Here is a 25,457-nt window from a genome sequence, read left to right as displayed (position 1 = left end):
ACTTTCCAATACTTAAAACATTTGTCAAATTATTTTGCCACCTGTCCGAGAAAGAGACAGATAAAAATACATGTTTGGTATTTTCTTTTACGCCACTTGTTTACAATGTTCTTACTCAAGGACGGTAGGAGTTCAGGAGACGCTAAGGTGGATTCGTGCTGCAGCTAAACCCCAAGAGATTATCTCACATAGCAGGACCTGGGGACAGGCTGCTGCTGACAGTGAAGGACATAGCTGCTGCTGCCTCGGGGCACTGTGGAGCTAGATGGATGGGGGTGCTGTGAAATTAGAGCAGACAGGTGTGATCAGACTTCTTTTAACACTGACCTGATGTACTCTGACTTCTACAGCCAGTGCTGTGGGTATAGTTACAGGTATCATCATTCACTCACTGATTAAGTCACAGTGTTTAAACTTTACCCATAATAATTAGAAATATAATGAGTTGATATAACAACTGGTTTAAAATCATTCAAAATAGAACAAAGGGTAGCTAATAAGGTGTTACCTCCTTTTTTTTAGACACATTATAGTACAATTCAATATAAGTTTATTGGATATGACATTAATGGTGGAGGTGAAAAGGAAAAGAAGGATCTACCCAGCGGCTGCCTCCTGATATTGTGGAACCCACTGTGATGTTAACTGTGTGGATTTCTCAACATCTCTTTGTGTATCTGGTGCAAACATAGTTAATGTAAAATGGCTCACTACTATCTTCTCTGCAGCTGCCCAGTAGGCCCAGCACCCACACTCTCACCAACAGCTCGCTCTGCCCCTCTTGTTTCTGGCTCCCTCCTGTGGCTGCAGATTTGTGCTGCAATGATGGTGAGAATGGGACTGAATGGTTACTGATTAAAAGACAAGACACAAGTATTATGTAATTTCATTTTACAGTCCATAAAGATGATTTTATTGACTATAATTTTCAAATTAAATCTTCTGTTTGCTGTTTTGGCCCATTTGAGTAAATAACACTGACTTTGCTCAAAAACAGAGATAAACTGTCAACCAGGCTAAAAAAACCCAGTAATTTCCGTTTGAACCTTATGATCCAATATTTCACCAAATAAAGCAAAGATTAGAGAAAAGTCCAAATAACCTTTGTGAAGCCGAACTTTACTACCCCATTAATCATCTCATGACCCTACGGATTTATCTTGTGAGCCTTTAGAGGGAGCCGGACCACCAGGTTGGGATCAATTACACCTCCAGCAGCTACATCATTAAAATGCAACTTCCACATTCATGCATCACCATAACATATGTATATAATGATATAATGTAAAATCTAACTTTTGACGAAGTATATTTTGCTGACAACACTTCAACTTTTTGAAAGCAGGACTTTTACTTTACCACTGACTAAAAGCTACAGTCCAAATCAAGAAATCATAAAAAAGCAGACGGAGAAAATAATTTTTTTCTTCAAAATCACTTTTATTCCACAATTTATTTCATCAGGTCTTAAGGCACCCTGAAGAGATGTTACAAGTTGTTCTTTCAAATGCGGGTTCCTTTTAAGACTGTGTAAACATAGCTTTGAATAAGATAATTTCCTGTAAATCTTTGCTTAAATTATTTCTTTACAGTGCACAGACATTGTGTTTTGTGACAAAAATACAGTGTGAATTAAGTAAATATGGTAGATAGTGTATATATATACATTGAAGAGTAATAGATTGGCAGACAATCAGATCAACAGGCTGAAGAAGAGAGAAAACTAACAAACAATCTTTGAGACCCAGATAGATATACAGATCACGTAAAGATATACAGTACATAGTTACAGTGAACTTTTTATTTTTGCAACGTTTCTCCAGTGCCTCTCCGCCTTAACAGCAGTTCTTACACTGTACCTTCTGTGTACGTGTGTGTGTGTGTGTGTGTGTGTGTGTGAGAGTGTGTCGCCTCAGCCACCATCAATACGCAGCACCCTCGCGAGGTGGAGCGAGACAACTTATCTAGTCCTGGAGGGCTCACCCACAATATTGGCTATTGCAGTGGAGAGGTGAGACAACAGGAAGACGAGCAGACAGACAGACGGACATGCAGACAGACAGACAGACGGCACAAGACTGGGTTGTGGCTACGTGGACCACAACACAAAGATCTATCTATAATTCCCTAAATATGGTAAGGATCACAATGTATTTAAATGTAGAAAGGGACTTTGTAATTGGCATTTCATATACAGGGATACAGTGGCTATACTTGATTATCAAGGTACGTTCCTATGAAGTCTTTGTGATGTGATAATATGAATACTCTGGAGATATGTCGGAAATGTCACTTTCTCAATTGTACTATACAGCAAGATAAAAATCCTCTCAACACCAGCGCTAACACAGTCGTTCATACAGCTTGGAGAGATGAAAACAACACTCTAAAAAACATTAAAAAAAAGTTGTTTCAGCAATTACACAACAGCTCCAAATGGCTTGGTTGCAATGGCTATAAATTATCTAATCACATCAATGCTAAAAATAAAATAAAAAAGATTAACTGTGTGAGGAATGAACAGTGCAACAGGTGAATGAAGGGTGGATGGATGGGGTCAGAGGAGCAGAGCCTTTTTCTTGTTCTTGGAATCTTTGAGGAGGTCAGCAAGGAATCATGAAGGAAAGAAGGGTCAGAAATGTCATCAAAGCAACATTACATTTCTGCATCTAACTGGCTGTCCTACTGGAAACCAAACCAATCTGCATCAAACAGTTTGGCCACACCCCAATAATATATAGCGTCTTTGTGACGTATTTGACACTTCCTTCCTCTCTTTTTTGTTTTTTTTTTCCAGATTTTTAAACATAAATCCTTAGCGAACGTTGGCAGCCTCTGCATCAGGTTTCCTTTATACCGCCGTCTTCTATTTTACTCGACAACCTTGATCCTGAAGGTGATGCGGCCCAGGAACTTGTCCCTTTCGTCGTTGTTGCGAAGGTCAGAGCCCTCTACCCTGCACTCCACTGACAGCTCCTTGTTGAAGTCCTCCTTGGTGAGCAGCAGCTTCACAGCCACCAGGGGCTGCACGTAACTCTCCTGCATTAGGAAAGAGACAGCTGCCTGTCAATAATACTTCCACACAAGAATGTTAGCGGACGTGATCTGACCAGGGGGATTGATACTTACATGGGCTTTCTTGCCGTAGTAGGGGAAATACATCTTATCAATACGCCCCTCACTGGGGAAATACTGCATTTGGATTGGGGTCTCTCTCTACAAAGATGAACATGTGTTAGTCAGAGTAAATTTTACATTACATGCATTTTATTATCTTAAATTAATAGTTTTCCAAGATCACATGAGACAGGACATGAAAAAAAAGGAAAATCCATGACGCTTTCTTGTTAGTGAAGAGATTTAAATAAGGTAGGAAACATGTCGTGTTCTGCTTCAATCTCCAAAAAGGACATTTGTGGCTAAAATTATGCCTAAAATGACTTAGAAAAGGCACTAAGATGGGTTTAGAGGCACCTGCATAATGATGTGTTACATAATATAAATGTGTTAACACCCCTACTGGCCTTATCCTCATAATTTACATATTATCTTACCCTAAAGCCGTCAGTGACAGCATGCAGAAAGAAATCCGACACAAAACAAACAAAAAGAAGGAAGAAATGAAAGATCAACAGAAACAAAATATTGAGACTGTTATGGTCATTTTTTATGAGAAATAAAAAGAAAAGAACACACATACAAGCAAATAGAACATGTACTGTATAGTGTAAAAAAAACATGTTTACTTTTACTGTGCAGTTGATGTAGGGATCCCCACGGGGCTTCAGGCCGATGATCTATGAGGGAGGGAAACAGGAGAGGTTCAGACTGCTGCATGTGTGGAACTAAAGTTAGGAATTAATCAAATTAATCATTGGACTGCTGTGAAGGATGAAAAGGTTGAAAGACAGAGGGAGAGGAGAGGAAGAGGAGTGCTCAGTGAAAGTGAAAGTGAGCATTACCCTGTTCATTTTCAGCAGCACACAAGGTTTTCCCTCAGAATAGCCAAAGTTGGTGTCAGAGAGGCCGGAGCAGAGACTCAGGAGGCTCCTCTTGAAGCGACAAGCTTCCTTTGTCATTTCCTCGTTGTTGTTCTGCTCAAAATACTCTCCCTGTATGCAGTCCTTGTTCTTCTCCTGCTCTGTATCGTTATATCCTGAGAGAGACAAAGAGCCGGATATGATCAGAGATACACTCAGATAAACGGAATTAATCACTGGCTAATGATCTGGGAGTAAGAGAATCGAATCTGTTTTAATATTCATTTATCTTTGCATAAGGAAGAAAGTGCACTTACTTTGCAAAAAGGACTCCAAGGTTTTGACATACTGTTCATACTTTAACGTGTCAGATTTGTTAAATATGATATCCAGTGAATTTGGGCGAATCATCAATCCTGTAACACAGACAAAAAGCAAAGTAAACATAGAGTAAAGTAGTAAATGACCCCGACAAGAGAAACTAATGCACAGCCATCCCTGTTGGTTCATCTCGAATTACAGCTGGATGGAAAACCTTCTCGACCCAGCAAACAAACTGCACTGCTGACATCACACAGGAACAGACTTCAAAATAGATCAATAACAAAAAGCAGCTATAATGTAGCACATTATTGTGACAGCATCTTGCTGATGCATGTATAAATAATGAATGTGTTCAAAGAGAAAATGCTGCCAGTTACAGTAGCTGAAAGCCCTGTTTCCTCCCCTGTACTCGTATGTTGACAGACACTAACCTGGATAGGGGACGCGGTCTCTGTACTTTGGCACATAGTCATCCAGAGTGAGCAGCAGCACCCACATGGTCAGGGCGAACATACCAGCCAAGAAACAGTAGAAAACCAGGTAGAACAACAGGATGAGGCCTGGAGGGAGTTTGGAGAAACACAAATAGAAAGGAGACATAATGAGGGAAAGAGACAGAGAGGGGTCATGTATAATTAACCACACACGAGCTTGGACAGCAGCCTCCTGATTCCCCGCATCTTTCCTTATCTGTGAGGTGAAGGAGATTGTCTTTTGAGTTTAAGATCCCTTTGAGAGAAACCATTTTGGGTTAAGGGGGTATTTCTACTCATTGCTAACAAATCAGAGGCCACAGTTAGGGAAACATCTGACTCAAAATGGTTCACAACCATCCAGCTTGCACAGCACGGATGCCCTCTAAGTTGACAGGGAAAAAAAAGAAAAAGGATGGACCCCTCAGCTTCCTGCTGTACACCCCCCCCCCCACCTCATTCCTCTCCAACAGTATCCCACAATGCACCTGCCCAGTGCGTGAAAAGGAGAGAAAGAGGAGAGAGGGAATCCCATTTGACCTTGACAGGCATGCTAATGTGGGCGGCCATGCAACTGCAATGGAGCATCCCACTGCACAGCAGCACAGGGGCCCAGGCAGCCTGACAGCCTGTGCGCTAGCCTATAGGAACTGGCTGCTGGAGGGAGGGTGGTGTGTTACTACCTCACTGTGGAAATAAGCGGGGATCATTACATAAAATGTATGGCCTGATCAGTGATGAATGCTGTAGCACCCTCCTCAGATATGATTAGGTAATGAGGGGTTTTATCAGCTGGGGTCTTCACTGTGAATTTCCTGATAATCCTGTTAATGCAGATGATAAATATTCATTAAAAAAAAAATCTCTGCTGCTGTGACTGATCATCGCCTGTATTGGTAATTTCTGCCTATGCACCAACGAGAGACTGGTGCACACCTTTGGTAGCATCATTCATCTTGGTGAGCCTCTTGGTACAGGCTTCTCCTTTACACCTTCACGTAGGCCTATGATGGCTCCTCCGCTAATCCATATCTATACGCTCATTTTAATCCATCCATGCACATACAGTAGGCTACATAATGAGGAGGCACGCGTCTGTTAATGCTTTGAAAATGGGAAGAGGAAGGCACCAGATTAGGTTTAAGCCCCGTGAATGTCAAAGCACATCTACTGATTGACTGCTGTGTAACGGGGATCCTTACCCCAGCTGCTGGCCGTGCGACCCATCAGCTCCTTGGTCCTCGGGTTGTAGATGGAGTCCTTCCAGCTGGACGTGTTCTCCTTGTTGGTCGGTTTATCCTCGGTGCTCGCCATGTTGATCTTTCTATTATTATTATTTTTTCGGTGCAAAATGTGCGGTTTCTTCTCCCTTAAAAAAATGCAGAAAAAGGGGCAGCGGGCGATGTGGTGAGGCGAAGAAGCCGGCGAGGCGGCGGTGAGTGGAGTGGGCGGTGAAGAGAGGGAGAGAGAGGGAGAGAGCAGAACGAGAGAGATGCTCTGGTAGAACAAAAAAACGAGAAGGGCAAGGTGAGGAAAGGAGAGAGAGAGAGAAAGAGAAAGAGAGAGAGAGAGATGTGTGACGTCCACACAAGCCCCGCCGTGGCAGCTGATGCAGTGCGACCAGATGGATGCACATTGGCTAATGACGGAGAGACGCACGGAGACGCACCGTTACGCGCACAAATTATAAATAGAGCGCACACTATCTTTCTTATCATCAATTATATTCTAATGGCTACATGCGTTTGGGATCTCCATTTTATGTTAGGTGTCTACAGGCTGTGGGGTCCTTCAGCAAACGCAAGAAAAACGCAAAAATGTGACATTTCCAGTGTGAAAATGAGAGGATCACGGTGCGTCTATGGCACTCAGTGGTGAACCTATAGGTCCGATAAGGTTTTTTTTTTAGTCATCTATGGCATCACGCTAATATTCTGATATGATGAAATGAAATTAGACATGATTCGTTATAGGTTTACCACAGCGCCTCTGGTCGTATGAGTCACCAAACCAGTAACCAATCGCACAGGCTAGAGTGGATTTCGACATCAATTGATGCTCTAATCACTGTATAGAAAGCTCTGGTTCAGCGTGCGCGCGCACACACACACACACACACATATATGTAACCCACTCCCACTGCACGCCTGCACCTCTCTACACCCCAAGCAGCTCTGCCTGATGGGGTTTTGTGTGAAGAGAAAGGAAATTGTGGTTGAAACCTTAGATTCACTTTAAAAACCTCTTGCTGTATCTCACAGTCGCGGCTGGCTCCTCCACCTTACGGGCCATATACAACAAATATTACACAATAACCTCATTTGACGTTAAAAACAACTTACCTTATGGGGCATGGCAACACAAAGTTTGGACAACATGGCGTCCAACACAGAGAAAACCTATAGCGTGCCATGGGGGATAGCATAAAAGACACCGAGTGGCCCAACCAGCCATCCTTACATACACACACACACACACACACACACATATATATATATGTACATAAATGCCTGTGTGAAGCCTGTGAGGATGTTATTTGTGACTGACTGGTTGAGCATAGATATTTGGAGCATTTGCCAATCCTTGTTGCCATGGCAATTGAGCACTACTGAAACTAGTTTGTGTGTGTGTGTGTGAGGGGGGGAAGACACAGAGAGAGAGAGAGAGAGAGAGAGAGAGAGAGAGAGAGAGAGAGAGAGAGAGAGAGATGAAGACAGAGGAAGATGAAGAGAGAGAGGAATACAGAGAGATGGAGAGAGTGAGGAAGACCAAGATAAAGACAGAGAGATGAAGGAAGACAGACGTGGGGGGTTGAGAGAGGTAGAGAGTACATAGAGAGCATGATTGTAAACAGATGTCTAGAAGTTAACAGAGAACACTTTTTTGGGGGGGCGGGTAAGGAAAAGGATGCCGTCTCATTCCAGCATTGTTTTACATTGACATTAATACATTAGCTACAGCTGCTGAACAAACATATTTCATCTGATCAATATCCAAGCCTCTGCTTTGCCAGCCTCTGTACACATGTATGCTGTGACAGTGACTGCTGAAATGAACAGAACTGAGAGGAGTTAGGGTGCTTAGGCAGCGGAGTGACAGGAAAAAAAGAAGAATACAAAAGCTTAACTTCCAACCCCGGCACTCCACCGAACAATCCCAGTGTGTCACGGAGACAGAGAAGAGAGAAGAGGGAGTTACATAATGACCCTTGATGCAGGGTTCAGCTCGTATGGGGGAGGGGGACTGGAGTAGTGGTCGCATTGCATCCAATTCCTGCTGTCAGATTGAATTTGTTGCAAGGCAGGGTCCACCACAACTCGTACAATGCGGTACCAAGCACAATACCAGCACACACACACACACACGCACACACACACACGCACACGCGCGCACACACACACACACACACACACACACACACACACACACACACACACACACACACACACACACGCACTTTCCTGATTAGTGTGAGAGCCAGCAGCACTGATTCATGGGCTAGTCCTGTCTGTCTCACTCACTCTAGCACATTTTTCTCTGTGAAGGCACCCCACTGAAAGCCAAGCCCACTGGCAAATATCTGCCCATGTTTGAGTGAGAAAGCTGAGATTGACAGCTAGACTAGAGGAAGTGTTTCAGTGGAGGAAGGGGAGGGGGTGGGGGTGGGGGTTGGGGGTGGGGGTTGGAGGTGTCGCACAAAAACTATACTGTACGGGTCTATGCGATGTACACAAAACTCACTTCTGCTCTTCCTCTGAGGGGACAAGCGCACAATCCTCCCATTGTTTAGGAAAACCCCCTTTCTGTGCACTCAATTAGCGCCCCCTTCACCATACCAGCACCATGAGCAGGAAAACACACCCCATTTGTTCTCAGTCATTCCATCCGCAAGCTACCATAGCAACCATCACAGTGAGGTTGGTTACATCAATGGGAAGCAATCCCTACACTCATCTAACAGCCTGTGTTTCTGATAATTCCCCAGACACAAGACAACGGCATTTCCCCAGAGTCCACATGGAGGTAAAACCCTTTAGGCAGCATCTGTTCAGCCACCATGTCGGTGACACCCATTGAAGGACACTCAAATCACCACAAACAACTGCTGATCATTCATGCTTTTAATACTAACCCTTTTGCATCACACAAGGTATTTGATATTTCAATGCAATTTGGTAACAGAATGTATAATTACACAAACGTACAATACGTAATTCCTAGCAGCTCGGGAGGACATTTGCCATTCAAGAACTGAATGAAGTACAAGGGTTAGAAACGGAATGTCATTTCTTGAGGTGTTAATTTCTGCTTTGCACATAGTGTTCACTTTGCATAAAAAATATTTTAGTATAAGTAGAAAGAATTATATTACAGTATAAGCAATAGGCAAAAACATTTACCAATACCCAGCAAGTGCAGCACATCCAGAATGATATTCACAGTTTACATTTTCATTGTTAGTTGTGAGAATTTTTTGAATCATAACATGATATTATTTGTAACTTTGTCATCAGAGTTCATCAGGTCAAATAAAAGACTTGAGTCAAAACATTATCATATGACAACATAGCTGTCCCCCATGGAACAATTCAACAATAAACACAAACTAATAAACTGAAATAATGGCTACACAACATGGATTGGCAAGGAATAAGACTAAGTACATATTATATACGTCCTAATTCATATTTATATCCCTGATCAACGTGAGCATGCAGGTTCTAGTCTGTGTTGGAGATCTATGTGGAAGCTGACATAAAAATCTATAACAGCTGTTACAATGCCACATATACCTCTAAACATCTCTCTCACCGCCAACTTTTATTGCCCCCCCATTATTTTTGTAGTATCAAAGAAGCAGAGAACCACTACTAACAACGAGGTGCTGAAATACTAAAATCCAGTAGGACTCCCATGTGCAGAGCAAAACATATACATTCAGATTTTGTTCCAGTCACATTTAACATTATCATCACATTTAATCATAATATGTAGTATTAGTGCTGTGTAAAGTGTGCAGCTATAATTAGGGCTGTTCGATATGACGATATACATCGTACTAGGTACTAGTTTTGTCACACTCTTGACAATATTTTTCGTAATTTGGACGACGCACTTAGTTACTGCATGGCACGGATTCAGGCAAGAAATCTGCATGAAAGCAACGCAAAAAAGGGGGTTAAGCAGAACGGGCTAATTCCGAACAGGAGAAGGACTTAAAGAGGGACTACGTCTATCACATGGATGTGGACCAGAAATCTGTACTATATACTCCCAACTGTTTACCTTTTATATTGTAGCCATTTATATTTTATATTTTGTTACATGCTTGATTGAACCTTTGCACAAAGGCTGAAATAACAAAGTTAAAATACTGTTAAATCTCGAGGAAACAGCTACGTCAAGTATCAGCAAATACTAAACTGTGTTTGTTGAATGTCTGTAACAATTTTTAAATTCTAGCCCCTATTCAGAGCATTTTTAAATCTCGAGGCGTCATGAACAGAAGAATCAGTGCTGGGTTTTTTTTATTTTTTATCTGTGGCTCCTTATTAACATATCATGTGGTTGCTATGGCAAGTTCCTAAATGAACATGCTGTAAAGGCAGTCATTAGTGCCCCCATCTGGGAAAATGTACAAATGTGATTCCATCAGAATAAAATAATGTAATATGAAGAGGCACCAGTGGCTTGAGATCTGGAATGAATGAAGGATAAACCTGATAAGGCCGCAGTGTCACGAAGAAATCAAGTAAAAGGTGAAGAAACAACTGTATGTGGATAACAATTCAATGCTGTGCAGGTGGTAAACGTGGCTGTTGGCACTACGGCTTGGCTCAGACCTTTACTGGACCCCTGGACAAAACAGTCATGTTGTTTAAAAAGAGTCTACTTTCACTTATACCTAAAACTCTGATGATGTCTCCATCTTCCCATTTGATCTCTGTGTGTGCATCCAGTGTCAAGGCTTGTTGTACCAATGCATGGAGCGTCGGAGAGCTCTCTCCCAGCTCTGGAGGACGGGGATATATTCCCCGCTTGGACTGTAAGCACCCTCCCTGGGTATTCCTCGGGGCAAGAACACCTCGTCAGTGCTCTGCAGCTTCTTCAGCTCGTCCCTGGTCCTCCAGAAGCCTGCAGTCACAGTTGAAGAGAGAGGAAGATTTAGGTACAAAAACATTAATATAAAACCTTTAAATGACACATGTATGACACAGGAAGACCTATAAAAGCAGAATTTGGCACTTTGAGTGATACAAATGATTCTTTGCACCCAAATACACAGCTAACCAATGAAAGTGGTGTATCACCCAACCCTACTGGCCACTAAGAACTAATGTTTCTCAAACACGTGATTCACATAATTATTCAGTCATAAGCACCACCTGCTTAAGCACTGACTAATGTATAATAATCTAATTACATAATGTGAATAATTAAATGGAAAACAGGTTACATAACAAAGAGCACCATTTCAGAGCGCTTCGTCTGCCACTGCCAAGAATAAAAATAGGATTTTTGATCATAACTTTTCAAAGGCAACTCAATGTCATGACCAAGTGTTGCAATATTTTTAGAGAAAAACAAAGAAACACAGTGAAATTAAAGAGTAACGTTGAAGTGTCTAACTGCTTTAAAGAGCGGCTTCTCATTTCATCTCCACATTATAAAGTTTATGCTGAGCAGCATCTGTAAGACACACAGCTTCACAGAGACCTCAACCCTCAGGACATTTTCCCTCCTGCCCGAAAAGTATCGTTTTGTTATAAACTCACTTTCAACTCATAGAGCAGGGCTTCTCTTAGTCAGGACCACAGTCTGCATCCGTACTGGACGGCAAGTGAATATGAACATAGCCCATACCTTGCGCTATGAATACAATTAAGTGTAAAGTTTTCTAACAACATGATGGGTGCGGAGTATGACGTTTATTTTTTCTGTTTCATCCGTCCAAGAGACTGACACCATCCACTGATTAACTAGTGAAGAGATTGTCTCTTAGGGGATCTCTCCTCACTCACAATCCCACAACATCTCCAAACATTCCTCTTGATAGTGTGTGATACAGTGTACTGTGGCCAAGAAAACCACACTACTCAACGGGAAAGACAGAACAAAATTATCAATTTATTATCAGAGAGCTGATCCCTCTACACACCACCTCTTACACTCAGATCTTCTCAAACCCAGTATTATAACTCAAACTGACTAATCAACCCACACATAACGTGCATCCCCAACACTACCCATCAAGACTTGTACTCACACCCCCCCCTTTTTTGGTTTTCTTTTTCTTTTATGCTTGCATTTTATCCACAACCTCATGTCCTTGTATTTTTGTTGTCGTTTTGTAAATTCTTTGGTTTCATAAATACTCTTGTTATCCACTTATTAAATAATAAAAATCCAAATTCAAATCCAAATTGCAAGTTGAGTTTTTTGGGTGACTTTGACAAAGAAAGTCAACAGCGCATCCCTATTTGATACTGCAAGAGAGAAATATAAAGAGGCAGGATGGGGCGGGCCAAACAGCTGTGTGTACAGCGGTGTGCAGTAAGAGACTGCAAATATCTGAATCCCAACGTTGAAAACTGATTATCTACTCAACAACGTAATATTCAAAGAGCTGAATAACATTTCTACAACCAGTATAAATGTAGTTTTCTGTAAATGTAGTTGATTGAACATTATTTTTTTTTCCAGACCTCTGACCTTGCATTAAAATCAGATGTGGATCTTGGAGTTAATATGATTGAAAACCACAGGCATACAGCATAATGTACATGTGTGGTAGTGTGTGTCTCCATACCGATTCCAAGTCCAGCGACAAAAGCAGCCCCTAAACAGGACATTTCATGGTGCTGGGGTCTGGCTACCTTTCTGCCAAACAGGTCTGCAGTCAGCTGCATGATGAAGTCATTGGAGGAAACACCACCGTCCACCCTGAGACAGAAGCAAAGAAAGATAGAGCACTCAATTACACTGCAACTTACTTTACCGTAACAATATCAGAGAAACATACACCCATAATGCATTGCCAATAAAACCTGAACTGCATTAGTAGAGGCAGGGTACACAAGAGTCCATTCTGTTACACCCAGTATGCTGGCTAAAGTCCAGGTCCTACAATCAGATATTGCACTGTAAGCTGGGATATTAAAGGGTTGTAAGACAACTATGATGAGAGTTAAATGCCTATTTTTTTTAAGACAACTATGGACGAGATTTAAGGCCTATTTCATGTCCATACTGGAAAAAGGGATGATGGATATGAGGACAAATAAGTATCGGTTCCATGTCGAGTACTTTTTGTAGTTGTTACAGCTTAATCAATACTAATATTTCCTGAAAACACATTAAAAGCAAGACTGACAAATGCAACTTCAAACAATCTTCGTTCACTTTAATAATCCAATTACTTTCTGTCAAAATCATATTTAAGACATTTTTAGACCTAAAATTCAGATAATTAGATTTTAGACCCTGTTATGTTGAATCTTTTCACCTCTAAAGCAACCTGACATTACTAGAATCAAATCACAAAGTGGATGAGGAAAACTGTACCTGATCTTTGTGATGGGAATGTGAGTTTCTCTCAGCATTGTGTCATATAGCTGCTTGTTTCTGCAAAGAATAAGAAGAGTACAAGGAGACAAGATCAGTTAGTATGGATGAGAATGGTTTAAAGTTTAAACTGAAGAAACCTCTTTAAAATGACTCACCTGAAGGCAACAGACTCCAGAATGGCTCGTACCAGGTGGCTCTTAGTGGTGGAAGGTTTGAGGCCCATGAAAGAAGCACAAGCTTTGGGATCATTCAGAGGAGCCTTTGGATAAATAAAGTATACACACAAACATGTCAATAAGTGAAAAACAGACTTGATTAAAAAAAGTTTAAAAATGGATGAATGGTCATGGTCCTCTGGGGTAGCAGCTACTGTTTTACATGGTTACTGTCTCTAACTCTTAGAAAACAGGTTTTATCATTGCATATAAATTATAAACACTCAGAACACACACTTACAAAGGCCAGTTCATAACGGAGGGCAGAGGAAAAAAAAGAAACACATTGGTTAAAAATCTAACTATATGTGCTGGAGGGAGAACACATTGTTTTGCTGTGGGTGAATGGGGTTGTGTACACATTATACCAAATACCATCGGTATATAAAAGAGAATTATTCGACACAGATACACCGACAGATCCACATTGTACCTGCAGGCCACTGAAGGAAGGGACAAAACACACTCCGTCTGAGTCACTGACACTGTAAGCCATGGCAGTGGTCTCCTGGACATCAGAGAAGAGCTCTGCAACACACACACACACACACACACACACACACACACACACACACACACACACACACACACACACACACACACACGACATCTGAATCTGTCACTAACATACTCAGTGTAATCAGTGACCTCATTTTCACACTGTCATAGAACATTTCCACTACCAGCAACAATTTCTTGCAAAAAGCAAGAAAAAGAAGCAATCACCAGAGCTGTTGTATACTACTCGTGACTCACCGAGCTCCTGAGCCCATTTGATGGCAGTGCCTGTGTCTGCGGCATTGCCCTCTGCCAGATACACCACCTCTGAGCCAATCTTCCACCCCACCAGAGGATACAGACCTACAGAGGACAAACACTGGCTTGTAATGTGCCTGTGCGGACAAATCTTGGTAGAATTATCTTAATGTGTGCGTATGTCGCTTAACCTGCTACGGATGTATGTGGCTTGTTCCCAGTGTTGATGTCCATGAAGGTGCCCGTTCCCATGGTGATCTTGACATCACCAACATCAAAGCAGCACTCTCCAAACATGGCTGCCTGCTGGTCCGCCATCTATGGCAGAGGAAGTCATTCGTATGTTATGCAAACAAAACCCCTAAACAGGTTTAGTCTCACCTGAGCAACACTGGAGAGGTCTAAAACTCACACGGTTTCCTATGGTGTCCAATAAAGGACAACCCAGGTTTGACTAATATGAAGATCCTGTGTCACTTACAGATTCAATACCTCATTACGGCAGACGACCACCCACCTAGAGCCGAAGGGGCTGTCCTAGGTTACTGCCTTTTAACAGGCCGTTTTTTCCTTGCCCCCGTGGCCAAGTGCTTGCTCATGGTGGGAACTGTTGGGTCCCTGTAAATAATGTTATAAGGAGTTCGGTCTAGACCTGCTCTATTTGAAAAGTGTCCTGAGATGACTTCTGTTATGAATTGGCACTATACAAATAAAATTGAATTGAATTGAATTATACTTTCTATAGTTTCTAGTCTTGAGCAGAAAGTTCCTCGCCGCTGATTATCTGGTTCCGTTTCTTTTGACAACATAACGGCGGTGACACAACTTGGACATGCTGGCATAAACGTAATCAGAGGGTTGCATTGAATGTTTTTAATTGTAATCACAAAGATAAGAGACAATTGAGAGAGTGTGACGCCACAGACCTGGACAACTCACCACTGACATGATGGGAATAGGCACTCCGAAGATGGATATGTCTGTTGAACCAAAGTCATGGCTGCAGCATCATGAGGGAGAAACCAGAGACAATGCATCATCTCACACTCTTCCTCAGTTTTCTAACGGCTGACAGCAGGCCATCACAGATTGGGAATGACAACCATACATAATCCATGCTGAGATCCCAGTGAGCTGCGGCGAGGATGGCAGCTCCACCAGGCGAGCCACCAGTGGGCTCCTTATGAGGTTTTTTAATGACATAAATAAATGGGACTTGTCCAATCGAACAGCTTAAAAAGCAACTCTTAGTGTTTCATAAAATGTGAGTTTTATATTCACTTAAACAGTGCTTCTTTTTTCATATGTGACCCCTGAACAACAGATAAAATATTTAATTTTAGAGGGCAGAAGAGGTAAAAGGGTACAATATTTCAGAGAAACAGAAGAAAACAAGAGAATTGTACAAAAAAAACAAAAACAATCACAATTTTGTGTAGCAGAATACTTATTTCCTACCCTAATAATCATCTTTCAACCCCTTAGATCCATCTCACAACCACTTGTGTGGATCCCGACCCCTAGATTGGGAATCACTGATACTTAAAGTGATATATAATTTCTGACATCTGGATAAAACAAAACAAAACAGTGCAATACTGAGAAAAGTACCTTTGTGGTTAATGCAATAACATGTATACTTTTATATTAAAAGACTTGAAGTAAATATTAGACTCACCCTGTATTTTCTACTTTGGGGAAAATGGAATGAGGCAGAGACACAAGAGAGCAGAGCAACCCACTCCAACACATCTGTGAAAAAAATCAAAATGACAGTGATGTGGAAACAACCCAAAACAGGAAGAAACAGTAAATAAACATGACATACACCATACCTGATAGGAGTCGAAAATTCCTGTTGCACTGGCATTAGAGTAGTCTGTGGCATAAACGCGTCCTGAAACAGATTCAGAGACAGAAATTGATGCATCAGGAAAAGTCAATTTCCAATAAAAACTTGTATGCCGGCCATTTTCCTCAGCTCCTCCTGTCTCAAACATTTCTGAGGAATTTCAGTCAGTGACGCAATAGGATTGGGAATAAAGAACATTCTGTCTGGGTCTTAAAATCCAGTTTGACACTGTATGAAATGCAATCCACTGGACAAATTATATATTACTATACTGCTTTCAAAACAAATTGTGCTCATAGGGAGGGGCCATTCACATGAGCCAGACCCACCTTTTGTGAGTTTGAACAGGAGCCAGGTGTCTATTGTCCCAAAGCAGCAGTTATTTTCATCTGCTGCTTGACGAACCTGGAAGAAGAATGAAACACGATGAGGCTGAAAAGAGAAGTAAGGCACTTCTGATAATACAGCCTCTCCCAGTTTGCTTTTGTTTTCTTCTTCTTTTTTATAATGAACTTTTAAACTCCCACAGCCTGCAAGGGTTACAGATGTATGCTGTGCCTCACATTGTAACGAGGATTAGTCGTAGGATAGGAAGTTTGTTCAGAAAATTTCCACGTTTTAACTTTGAATATTGCCAACAGTCCAGTCCAAGTTCTACAACAGTGTTAGTCTCCTGCAGGTAGAAAAGTGGGTGGCAAAAGGCAAAGAGCTGAAACAACTGGTTGATTAATTGATTTATGGAAAGTTATTCTACAACTATTTTGATAATCAATTAATCATTAAGGTAAAGTAACTTTTCAAGCTGTTTTATATGATTGGAAATGTATATCTTTGAAATTAGGACTATTGGTTTGTCAAAACCTGAGCTTAAGGAAATTGTGATGTTCTAGTTGGAACCGCATCCTAATTGCCTCTAAGTTTATTAATTCCTTTTATAGATGCTGACGGTTCAGCTTGCAAAAAACAATGACGTCAAACTTGTGCGTCTATGCTGCTGGAACCTTACAACAAGAAGGAGTCATAGTGGCGAGTAAGAAACGGTCCAAAGCGTGGCTTTAGTAACACTGAGAACACCAGCAATGAAACATCTTTCTACGAAACACAGGCTTAAATTCCAAGATTTCCATGTCTTTGACAACTGAGCAGCACATCCACTACCGAGACTTATGGATACTAAATTATAATTAGCGCCATGTAGTTGAGAACTGGTTCCACATTAAACAGCAGTTAAACAGGAGTAACAGCTTACACACACACACCTGCTCGTAGTGTGTTAAGGCCCAGACAAGGCGGAAGGTGACATGTTGAGTGGAGAAGACAATAAGACTTGCTGCAAGCGACCGCTTCTGTCTGGTCAGGAAGTAGACCACCTTCATCACGCCTTGGAGTGCCTAAGGTTGTCATAACAACAATCAAAGCCATACTGTAAGAAGGGACAAACTTAATGTTTTACCAATCATTTCGAAGTTCTAGTATTTCATCTATTAACTTCCAAATTTATTTAGTAAAAGTACATAAAAGGTAGAGACACACTTTCATTGTGCAGGATCTGTTCCAGGACTTCACCAGGTCTGCAGCCCTCTGATCCTGCCAGCTGATGAAGTTATGGAAAGGAACCCCAGTTGTCCTGTCAAAGTAAAAGAGAGGAAGTGAAATGAGATGGAACCAGGATGCAAAAGAACTACATGAACAGGTGTACTACAGTGGTTCTCTTCAAGTTTGCCTACAACTTATATTGACTTTTTTTTTTTTAGAAAGGTAATAAGATTAACTGTATTCATTTTACCTGTCCCATGTTGTGAAGGTGCCTCGTTGAGTGGAGATGCCAAGGGCCTCTATCTGACGCATTTGTATTCCTGCATCTATATCATGAGCACAGCAGCACAAGCACACATGTTAAAGCGCTTATGGTGAGAAACAGGAAGTCCTGAAATTTGGGACTCACACACAGGGATTATTGTACTTTTTTTTTTTTCCTTTTACATCTGTCTTTACAAAGAGTTCAACAGACTTTCACTGGCGATAAAATCACATCAGTCAAGTCAGCTGTTCAAATTTGTTTGTAAAAAAGGATACCAAAGTGTTTCTAATGTACTGTGGTCAAAAGAGCCTTTCACATTTAAATGTATTGTAAACCAGTAAAACAACCCCACAGGGTACAGCCTAGAAAATAAACACCACTGAATCAACATCTAATCAAAACAAAATATGATGCGCTTACTAAGGCTGTTATTTACTGTAGTACTGCTTACTGGATTGTAATGAATGTACCTAAAGCACTGGCACTGGTGTTTATTGATCATGCTATATTTGTTCTCCTTCAGGAAAAAAAAAGACCAAACTGGAAATGTTATCATGCACTGCAGTATCAAGTGTTTCCTCAGACATTCATTTAGTCAAAGGATGTGACCATTATCATAGAGAACCACTCTCATACGGTATAGATCCATGGTATGGTCCCTACGTGGACTGGTGCAACTGTACCTTGCACAGCTCCCTTGACCACAGTGATAAACCCTCTCCATAGTGCATCTGGGTCCATCTCCACATGTCCTACCTCTGGATACAAGGGAACAACCTGTGCACAATAAGAAGAAGCATAAAGATCCTAAAGAGTATCTAAATACTCTACTAAGTGTGTGTATATGTTGTTGTTAGATATAAAAAGCCAGTGAGCAGATGAATACCTTGGTTATACATGATCCTCGTATTTTTGCCTCCTTGTCATAGACGTGACACCTGATAGATGTTGTACCGACGTCCACCGACAGAATGAAGCTTTCCTTCTTGAAACCGTTCCTCTGACTACCCATTGCAAGAAAAAGGTTGTTTGTTTTTCAAGTGTTCCTCAGTTCAGTCCCACGTCCTCCATGGTCAGCTCATATTGGTGTTGTTTACAGCCTGGGTATATGGAGTGACCCGATAATACCTTATCTGCCCCGGGTGAGCCGTAGCGCGGAGCCTCGACCTTCGGACCGTGGGTTCTTCGAAGACCAGTTCAAAGTGTTTGAGTCAACACATTGCTACAGTTCAGTCCTCACAACGAACAGGAATACACACAGTGTGTAAGAAACACGACGAGGTCCAGTTATCCTGCGAGTGAAACTGAAAGTCAGCTAACGTTATATTAAAAGTCGTGAAGCTCTCCACGCTGTCTGGTGGAGAGCTGGAAGAGTTCACCAACTCAATAGTTATCAGGAAACTAACGTTATCTGTGAGTGGATGGTAGGTTTGAAAAAAAACCTCCCAATAACTCTCACAGCAGTGAAATCCTACACTGTAGTATGTACGTTGAAAAAGAGGTTCTCGTAGAATCGCTTAAAGCCCGAAACCCCCTAGGCACCCGTAGTACGCAATCACGCATGCGCAGTTTGTAGTTTCGAACCGTCGCATGTGGATGTTTTTAGCCGTCCACACGTGTTTTTACCGGCTAGGACATCCCGTACCAGCCTGTGATTGTGTGCCGTTATAACACAAAATATGGCGAAGACAGACGTAAGAACCACGTTACGATACATTTATATTAACGAGGCTTCAACCAAGTGGATTGTTTTAATAGCGTTGTTTGATCTTATTAGCTGCAAACTAACGTAGCTAACAGTTGGTTAGCTGTGTGGTAATCACATGAGAGACCAGTACGAGCACTGCTTTATCTTTGTACAACCAGTCAGTGGGATGTTTTAGGTGGTCATAGTAACGTTATTACATTTAACTCTGAAGTAAATGGTAAATGACATCCATTTTGATTATCAGTTAAAAGTTTTAGACATGTTTCTGGAGAGAGTACCATGGTTTTCTCTTAGATGTGAGGTTTTACTGCTTTTATTTGCTATAGAAGTATAATAAATATTTGTGGGGTTTGGACTCTTGGACTGACATCCACCTTGGGATATTCCATCATAGTTGACAATTGACCATTACTGGAAATAATTTTTGGTCACACATTGTCATCATTTTCTAAATGTGTGTGTCTTTTTCAGGCTACAAGACGTAGCAAAAGGCAAAGCAAAGTTGTCACCAATGAAGTTGTAGAAGGAGAGGACAGTGTTAAAACTGGTAAGTCATTTCTTTAAACAATTTACAGTAAACATGATTGTTTGGACGTAAAGGTGGTACTAACATTAAATTACCCAATTAATGATCGTTTCAGAAGAACAAATAGTGGGAAAAGACGAGGGTTCTCCCACTGAGATGAAACCGGAAGAGAACCAGGATGAACAAGGTACTGTGAATGCATCACACTATATGTTCGACTGAAATTCTGAGCTGTGCCACTAACAAAGCTGCATCTTTAGATTCTCCGATGGATGCTGTCATTGAAGTAAAGGGAACAAAGTCTACTGTAACTGTATCATGGGACAAGAAGAATGAGGAAGGAGAGGTGGATGATACAGAAAAGAGAACCGATGAGAGTGGTCAGATGATGGATACTGGTAAGGATGTTTACAACAATAACAAATAGTATTGCATCATATTTTGTTTCAGAAAAAGGAAGAAGTTATATATTGTTTTGAACTTGTTTTGAAGCTCAAAGTTTCGTAAGTGATAAGGTTATTGCGTCTGTTTCAGGCCACATCTTCACAAAAAGAATTTTAACCATCCATTGTTTAGGCAGAATTACAACACATGCCTTTAGAGGTACGAGTCTTACTCATTGTTCCTAATCAACAGATGTGATTCTTGTCATTCAAGTTGCAGGTGTTCTATTAGTTGATTGGTTAAATATGGGTGTCCACCCTTTGTTCAGTTTTAAAGTGATCTATCTGAAGTCTGTAACACTCATTCAAAGTTTGTCACTACAAGTTTTCACTGTCTTTAAATTACATCATGCCTTTTCCTCCCCAGAAGAACAGACTCAGATCATCTCTTCAGCTGATGCAGTCGGTTCCACAGAGGACAATCCCGGTAAAGAGACAAAGATGGAGAAAGAGGTGCAGGAATCTGGAGGTACTGCAAACACGACAACACACAAATGTGTCTGTGAAATTCTAAACGGTGCCAATAACAGAGCTTCCTCTTTAGAAACTCAGGTGGACGTCGTTGCTGGAGAAGATGAAAGTACACCCACAGTAACTGTCACCTGGGAGAAGACGAGTGAGGAAGGAGAGCAAACTGATGGAGATGAACAGATTGTTAAAGAGACAGCAGGTAAGGATGTTTCCAGGAGTTAATGTGTAGTCAATGATAAATGTTTTCAGTGGTTCTTTCTTTCTGTCTTTTATTCTTTTTCATTTGCTCTCTTTCTTTTCACTGTCCTCACACTTTTTCCACAGTAGTCTGGTCACAAATTACATTTAATAAAAAAACGTAATCTAAACTGCTTGTAGTACATTTTTAGACCTTTAATTCTGATCAACTGTACCTAAAATGTGTAAAAATATGAAACACAAAATTAATATTTAAGGCAGTTTTTATATGATCTTTGTGAAATTAATTTTAGACAACGATCAATGTGGTAGACGATGTATGAGATCTTGAGATTGTTATATAAGTCTTAATTACAGATGTGTAAGATCAGGATAACTTACATTTCTATCGGTTGCAGTAAATGGGAAACGGAAGGCACCCCCTAGTGTTGAGACCTCCCCATCAAAGAAGACTAAGCTCATCAATGATGGTATGAACTCAACATGAGATGGACTGCTAAATGTTTCGTTCTGTAACATGCTAATGTTCACACTACACTGTCTTCTTTTGTTTTAGGTTTTTGTCTTTTTGTTGGAAACCTGAACAACTCTAAAACATTTGAAGAAGTAAAAAATTCATTAGCAAATTATTTCATGACACAGAGTCTCCTGGTTCAAGACATCAGATTACATCGGTCCAAGTGAGTGTGCTGCCCTCTAGTGGTTGCATTTGAGATTGTTTCATCCACTTGAATGCATACATGAATACTGCTGCTACTTAAAATACAAAATTAACTCACTAGTAATGTTTTGCTGTTGTAGAAAACATGCATTTGTAGATTTGGCCTCACAAATGGACTTGACAAAAGCCTTGACGTTAAACGGAGAGATGATACTCGAAAAGCCAATGAAGATCGCCAAAGCAAAGGTCAAAAGTGAGGACATGGTCAAAGTGAAAGCTTCAGCGGAGGAGAAGAAAGGTAACTCAGATAAATGTAATTATTTTGTTACACATGAATTTAAATTGTGTGTTACTTGCTCTGACTTGAGGACTGTCCTGTTCTTAGCTGCCAAAGATGCCAAATGCTTGTTTCTGAAGAACGTCCCATACAACGCAACAAAACAAGACATTTTGAAAATCTTCCGCAAGGCAGTCGGCGTCAGGTTTCCTGGTGGATCTGTAGGCCCAGACAAAGGGTGAGAGTATTAACAATGGTTATGTTTATTTAGAAAACATTTAATATTAGGGGTGGGCCATATGGCCGAAACCTCTGTCACAATATAAGAAGTTTTATATCACGGTAAGGACATATATTACAATACAGTGAATACAGTGAAACTGAAGAATTGAATCCCTTGTACTTACTTTATCTATGGTACTGTAGGAAAACGAGTACCGTCATATTTTCAGAACTTTGGCATTGACGTGGTAGCGAAGTGTTGGTTTTCGTGGTATCACCAGTATATATCGTCATATCGCCCAACATTTAATATGATAGATATGAGTAATCCACTCTGAAAGAAATGTTCTCCTTTTTCAACAGTATTGCCTTTGTGGAGTTTAAAAATAAAACAATTGCTAAGAAAGTACAGCAGAAAAAACAAGTAGCCAAGATCCAAGACCGAGTTTTAATTGTGGACCGTGTAGGAGAAGCAAATGCAACTGAAGTCACCAAAGCTAATGACGACAACAACAACAACAACAACAATGACAACAACACACAAGGTAAATAACTGGGAATGTAGAAATGTACTGTTCATAACTGACAATTACATCTGAACTTAGTGATTTGTTCTGTATTGACTAAGAATCTTTCTTCTTCCTCACAGCTGCAGCTCCTCCGAATAACACCTTATTTGTGAGCAATTTGTCTTACAATGTGAAAGAAAAAAACCTCAAGAACGTCTTTCAGAAAGCTGTTAGTATCAAGATGCCTCAAAGCAAAGGCAAATCAAAAGGGTATGTACATGCACACTGGCTGACTCTTTTTTTTTCTCTCCAATGAATAAAGTATTTTAATAATCTCAAGAAACATGTAATCCTCTGCAGATTCGCATTTGTTGAGTTTGCAACTGTAGAAGATGCTGAAAAGGCTTTGAAGTCAACCCAAAACATTAAGATCTCCAAAAGGGAGGTCAGAGTAAAATTCTGCGAGGTGAAAGAAAAGACTGAGAAGGCAAAAGGTATGTGGCATTGTTATCGTTGTAGTAATCATGTAGGTGTTACCTGTTGTCTAATATTTGTGTATTTGTTAGCAAAACAATTTCAGCTATTTCTGAAGTCGATTTGAGTCACAGTGAGTAAAGAAAACAGTGATACTACAGCTGTGTTTCTCCCCCCCCTCTTTAGTCCTGTCAAAAACACTGATTGTGGTGGGCCTCGCTGAGAAGACGACTGCAGAAACTCTTAAAAGTGCTTTTGAAGGGGCACTCAGTGCAAGAGTCATTGCAGATAAAGAGACAGGAGTTTCAAGAAGGTGGGTGGCATAAAGTTATTTTTTAATTATTGTCATAATTGTCTAAACATGTTTAATGTTTTTAAAAACATTTCTGGAAGTCTGCTTTACACCCATACATTACATTTTCCTCAGGTTTGGGTTTGTGGACTTTGAGAGTGATGAAAACTGCAAAGCTGTAAAAGAAGCCATGGAGGACTGTGAAATAGACGGCAGCAAAGTGACAGTGGCTTATGCAAAAGCCAAGGCTGAACAAGGCGCCCCGGCTGCCAGAGGACGCTTGACGGGGCATCGTGGCGGAAAGCTTGCAGGTCAGAGGAGTAAAGATGTCCCATCGTCCTGGGAACAATAAAAATAGCACCTGGAACACAAAGATACAGTGTCCAGGACAGTAGAGACATTTTATCATTACATATTAAATGTGTTATGAAATATATAACAGTTTAATTGTTAGGTGTTCAAATTCGACTTGCCTCGCTTGGAGCATCAAATTTAATGACTAATACCATCAGTGAAAATAAATACATTCAAATGTATATTGTAATTCATTCCCATGCATGCTGATCAGAGTAATCACAGTATTTTCAGTCTTCGGCCAACAGCTCTGGGGTCTCTCGCTCTCCTCTTGGGCTGTGTGCAGGCAGTCACTGTGGCTCATTTGAACTTCTCTGTCGCTAATTCGCTCGAGGAAAGATTAGGGTTTTTCTAAAGCTTGTAAATATTTATATAGATGTTTGATCGTCTCCCTCCCTTTGTAGAGACGATGCAATGTACTGTTAAGTTTGTGATTATTTGGCTAAAAAAAAAGAATGAGCAGCAAAATGAGAATGAAGAATCAAAATCATGATTTATTGATCAAACAGTTAGAAATAAACAAGAGACAGTAACTCAACCAATGAGTAGCAGTACCTGGCAGACCAGAGTGAGTCTGTGAAGTAATGCAAGTTACTGAAACTGTATTGATTATGTAGAAAGGTAACACCTGAGTTTAACTGGTTTTAGCATTCTTGCCTAACATGGTTTATGATATTGAGCTGTTTATATTTTACTTAAATACGTACGATGTTCAATACAGGGAGAAATGAGACTGGATTATTATACTATTATATTGGGTAGGTTTCAGAAAAAGGACAGGGTTGTTGTGCTACGTCATTGAGTTTATGGTCTTACGTTTTTTTTTTTTGTTGATAGATTTGGTTTGATTTTGATGTTTTCTGAGTAAAAATAAAACATTGTCTTTCCTTTCAGGTAAAGGACGTGGTGCTGGAAGGCTGCAGGCTGCTGTTAAAGGAGCGGGAAATAAAAAGTAACTCTCCTGGGGAAAATTATCATACAAAGATTTCTTCTTTTTTTTTTTTTTTAAACTTTGAGTTTGGTTGAATGTACCGACTGCAAAGGTGTGAAATTTGTACAATATTGTTACATTTACTGTAACATCTTGTAATTTCAGCTGTTATATTTTGTACTTTAACTGTAATGAAAACATTAACTAATGTTAATTAATGGACTTATTTCACCTTTTTATGTAGTATTTTTCTTACACGAAAAGTTAAGATTTCATCCATGTATCATTTTCTAATGTGAAGATAAAACTATTTAAAAACCAAACCAGCTGTGTTTTTGAGTTTTGTTGTAACATCTGTGATAAAGACCCAAAAGGTTATCCCGGGATTTGCTGAAATCTCAGCCAAGTCACAGAGTATCTCT

General features: G+C 40.6%; 3 protein-coding genes across 7 annotated transcripts; 1 reads left to right on the top strand and 2 right to left on the bottom strand.

Annotated features, from left to right (window-relative positions):
• Window positions 1–1,419: 1,419 nt before the first annotated feature.
• atp1b3a (ATPase Na+/K+ transporting subunit beta 3a) lies at window positions 1,420–6,362 on the bottom strand. The gene is made up of 7 exons (XM_051398064.1): window positions 5,980–6,362; window positions 4,736–4,864; window positions 4,298–4,396; window positions 3,963–4,156; window positions 3,747–3,797; window positions 3,130–3,216; window positions 1,420–3,039 (listed from the first exon to the last, which is right to left on the bottom strand). Exons 1-7 carry the CDS (start codon window positions 6,089–6,091, stop codon window positions 2,872–2,874), a joined length of 840 nt encoding a protein of 279 aa, XP_051254024.1. The 5' UTR covers window positions 6,092–6,362; the 3' UTR covers window positions 1,420–2,871.
• A 2,521-nt stretch (window positions 6,363–8,883) lies between these two features.
• Window positions 8,884–19,517, bottom strand: gk5 (glycerol kinase 5). Its single transcript, XM_051389491.1, has 16 exons — window positions 18,856–19,517; window positions 18,653–18,746; window positions 17,955–18,030; window positions 17,702–17,795; window positions 17,428–17,559; window positions 16,498–16,573; window positions 16,152–16,213; window positions 15,995–16,068; window positions 15,256–15,316; window positions 14,508–14,634; window positions 14,317–14,421; window positions 13,994–14,088; window positions 13,501–13,604; window positions 13,343–13,402; window positions 12,588–12,721; window positions 8,884–10,912 (listed from the first exon to the last, which is right to left on the bottom strand). The coding sequence occupies exons 1-16, from the start codon at window positions 18,979–18,981 to the stop codon at window positions 10,740–10,742; spliced, it is 1,593 nt and encodes a 530-aa protein (XP_051245451.1). The 5' UTR covers window positions 18,982–19,517; the 3' UTR covers window positions 8,884–10,739.
• A 9-nt stretch (window positions 19,518–19,526) lies between these two features.
• LOC127352215 (nucleolin) lies at window positions 19,527–25,358 on the top strand. Of its 5 annotated transcripts, none has more exons than XM_051381615.1 (17): window positions 19,527–19,663; window positions 20,149–20,224; window positions 20,319–20,390; window positions 20,464–20,601; window positions 20,738–20,806; window positions 21,017–21,115; window positions 21,191–21,316; window positions 21,714–21,785; window positions 21,872–21,995; window positions 22,117–22,274; window positions 22,362–22,491; window positions 22,839–23,020; window positions 23,125–23,254; window positions 23,345–23,478; window positions 23,645–23,771; window positions 23,886–24,061; window positions 24,999–25,358. In XM_051381615.1, the coding sequence occupies exons 1-17, from the start codon at window positions 19,649–19,651 to the stop codon at window positions 25,058–25,060; spliced, it is 1,890 nt and encodes a 629-aa protein (XP_051237575.1). In that variant the 5' UTR covers window positions 19,527–19,648; the 3' UTR covers window positions 25,061–25,358. The 5 variants fall into 5 exon arrangements, with proteins under 5 accessions (XP_051237575.1, XP_051236785.1, XP_051239946.1 ...); XM_051380825.1 differs by having other exon boundaries at window positions 21,014–21,115; XM_051382447.1 differs by lacking the exon at window positions 19,527–19,663 and adding an exon at window positions 19,877–19,894 and having other exon boundaries at window positions 21,014–21,115.
• Window positions 25,359–25,457: the final 99 nt, after the last annotated feature.

This window comes from Dicentrarchus labrax, unplaced genomic scaffold, assembly GCF_905237075.1.
Source record: "Dicentrarchus labrax unplaced genomic scaffold, dlabrax2021, whole genome shotgun sequence".
Lineage (NCBI taxonomy): Eukaryota > Metazoa > Chordata > Actinopteri > Moronidae > Dicentrarchus > Dicentrarchus labrax.
This window is presented reverse-complemented; position numbering and strand designations above follow the sequence as displayed.

Bases quoted from the DNA above. Each gene is read 5' to 3' on its own strand.
- gk5 (XM_051389491.1), bottom strand. From the start codon at position 18,981: ATGGGTAGTCAGAGGAACGGTTTCAAGAAGGAAAGCTTCATTCTGTCG. The intron at 18,747-18,855 runs GTATTCATCTGC...TATTGTGCACAG, and splicing joins GAGGATCATGTATAACCAAG to GTTGTTCCCTTGTATCCAGA. The intron at 16,214-16,497 runs GTGGGTCTGGCT...AATCTGTTTCAG, and splicing joins CCTGTTCAAACTCACAAAAG to GACGCGTTTATGCCACAGAC.
- LOC127352215 (XM_051380825.1), top strand. The intron at 21,116-21,190 runs GTACTGCAAACA...CTTCCTCTTTAG, and splicing joins AGAGGTGCAGGAATCTGGAG to AAACTCAGGTGGACGTCGTT. The intron at 21,317-21,713 runs GTAAGGATGTTT...TATCGGTTGCAG, and splicing joins GATTGTTAAAGAGACAGCAG to TAAATGGGAAACGGAAGGCA.
- atp1b3a (XM_051398064.1), bottom strand. From the start codon at position 6,091: ATGGCGAGCACCGAGGATAAACCGACCAACAAGGAGAACACGTCCAGC. The intron at 4,865-5,979 runs GTAAGGATCCCC...AACTCCCTCCAG, and splicing joins TCGCACGGCCAGCAGCTGGG to GCCTCATCCTGTTGTTCTAC. The intron at 3,798-3,962 runs GTAATGCTCACT...CCTCCCTCATAG, and splicing joins TGCTGCTGAAAATGAACAGG to ATCATCGGCCTGAAGCCCCG.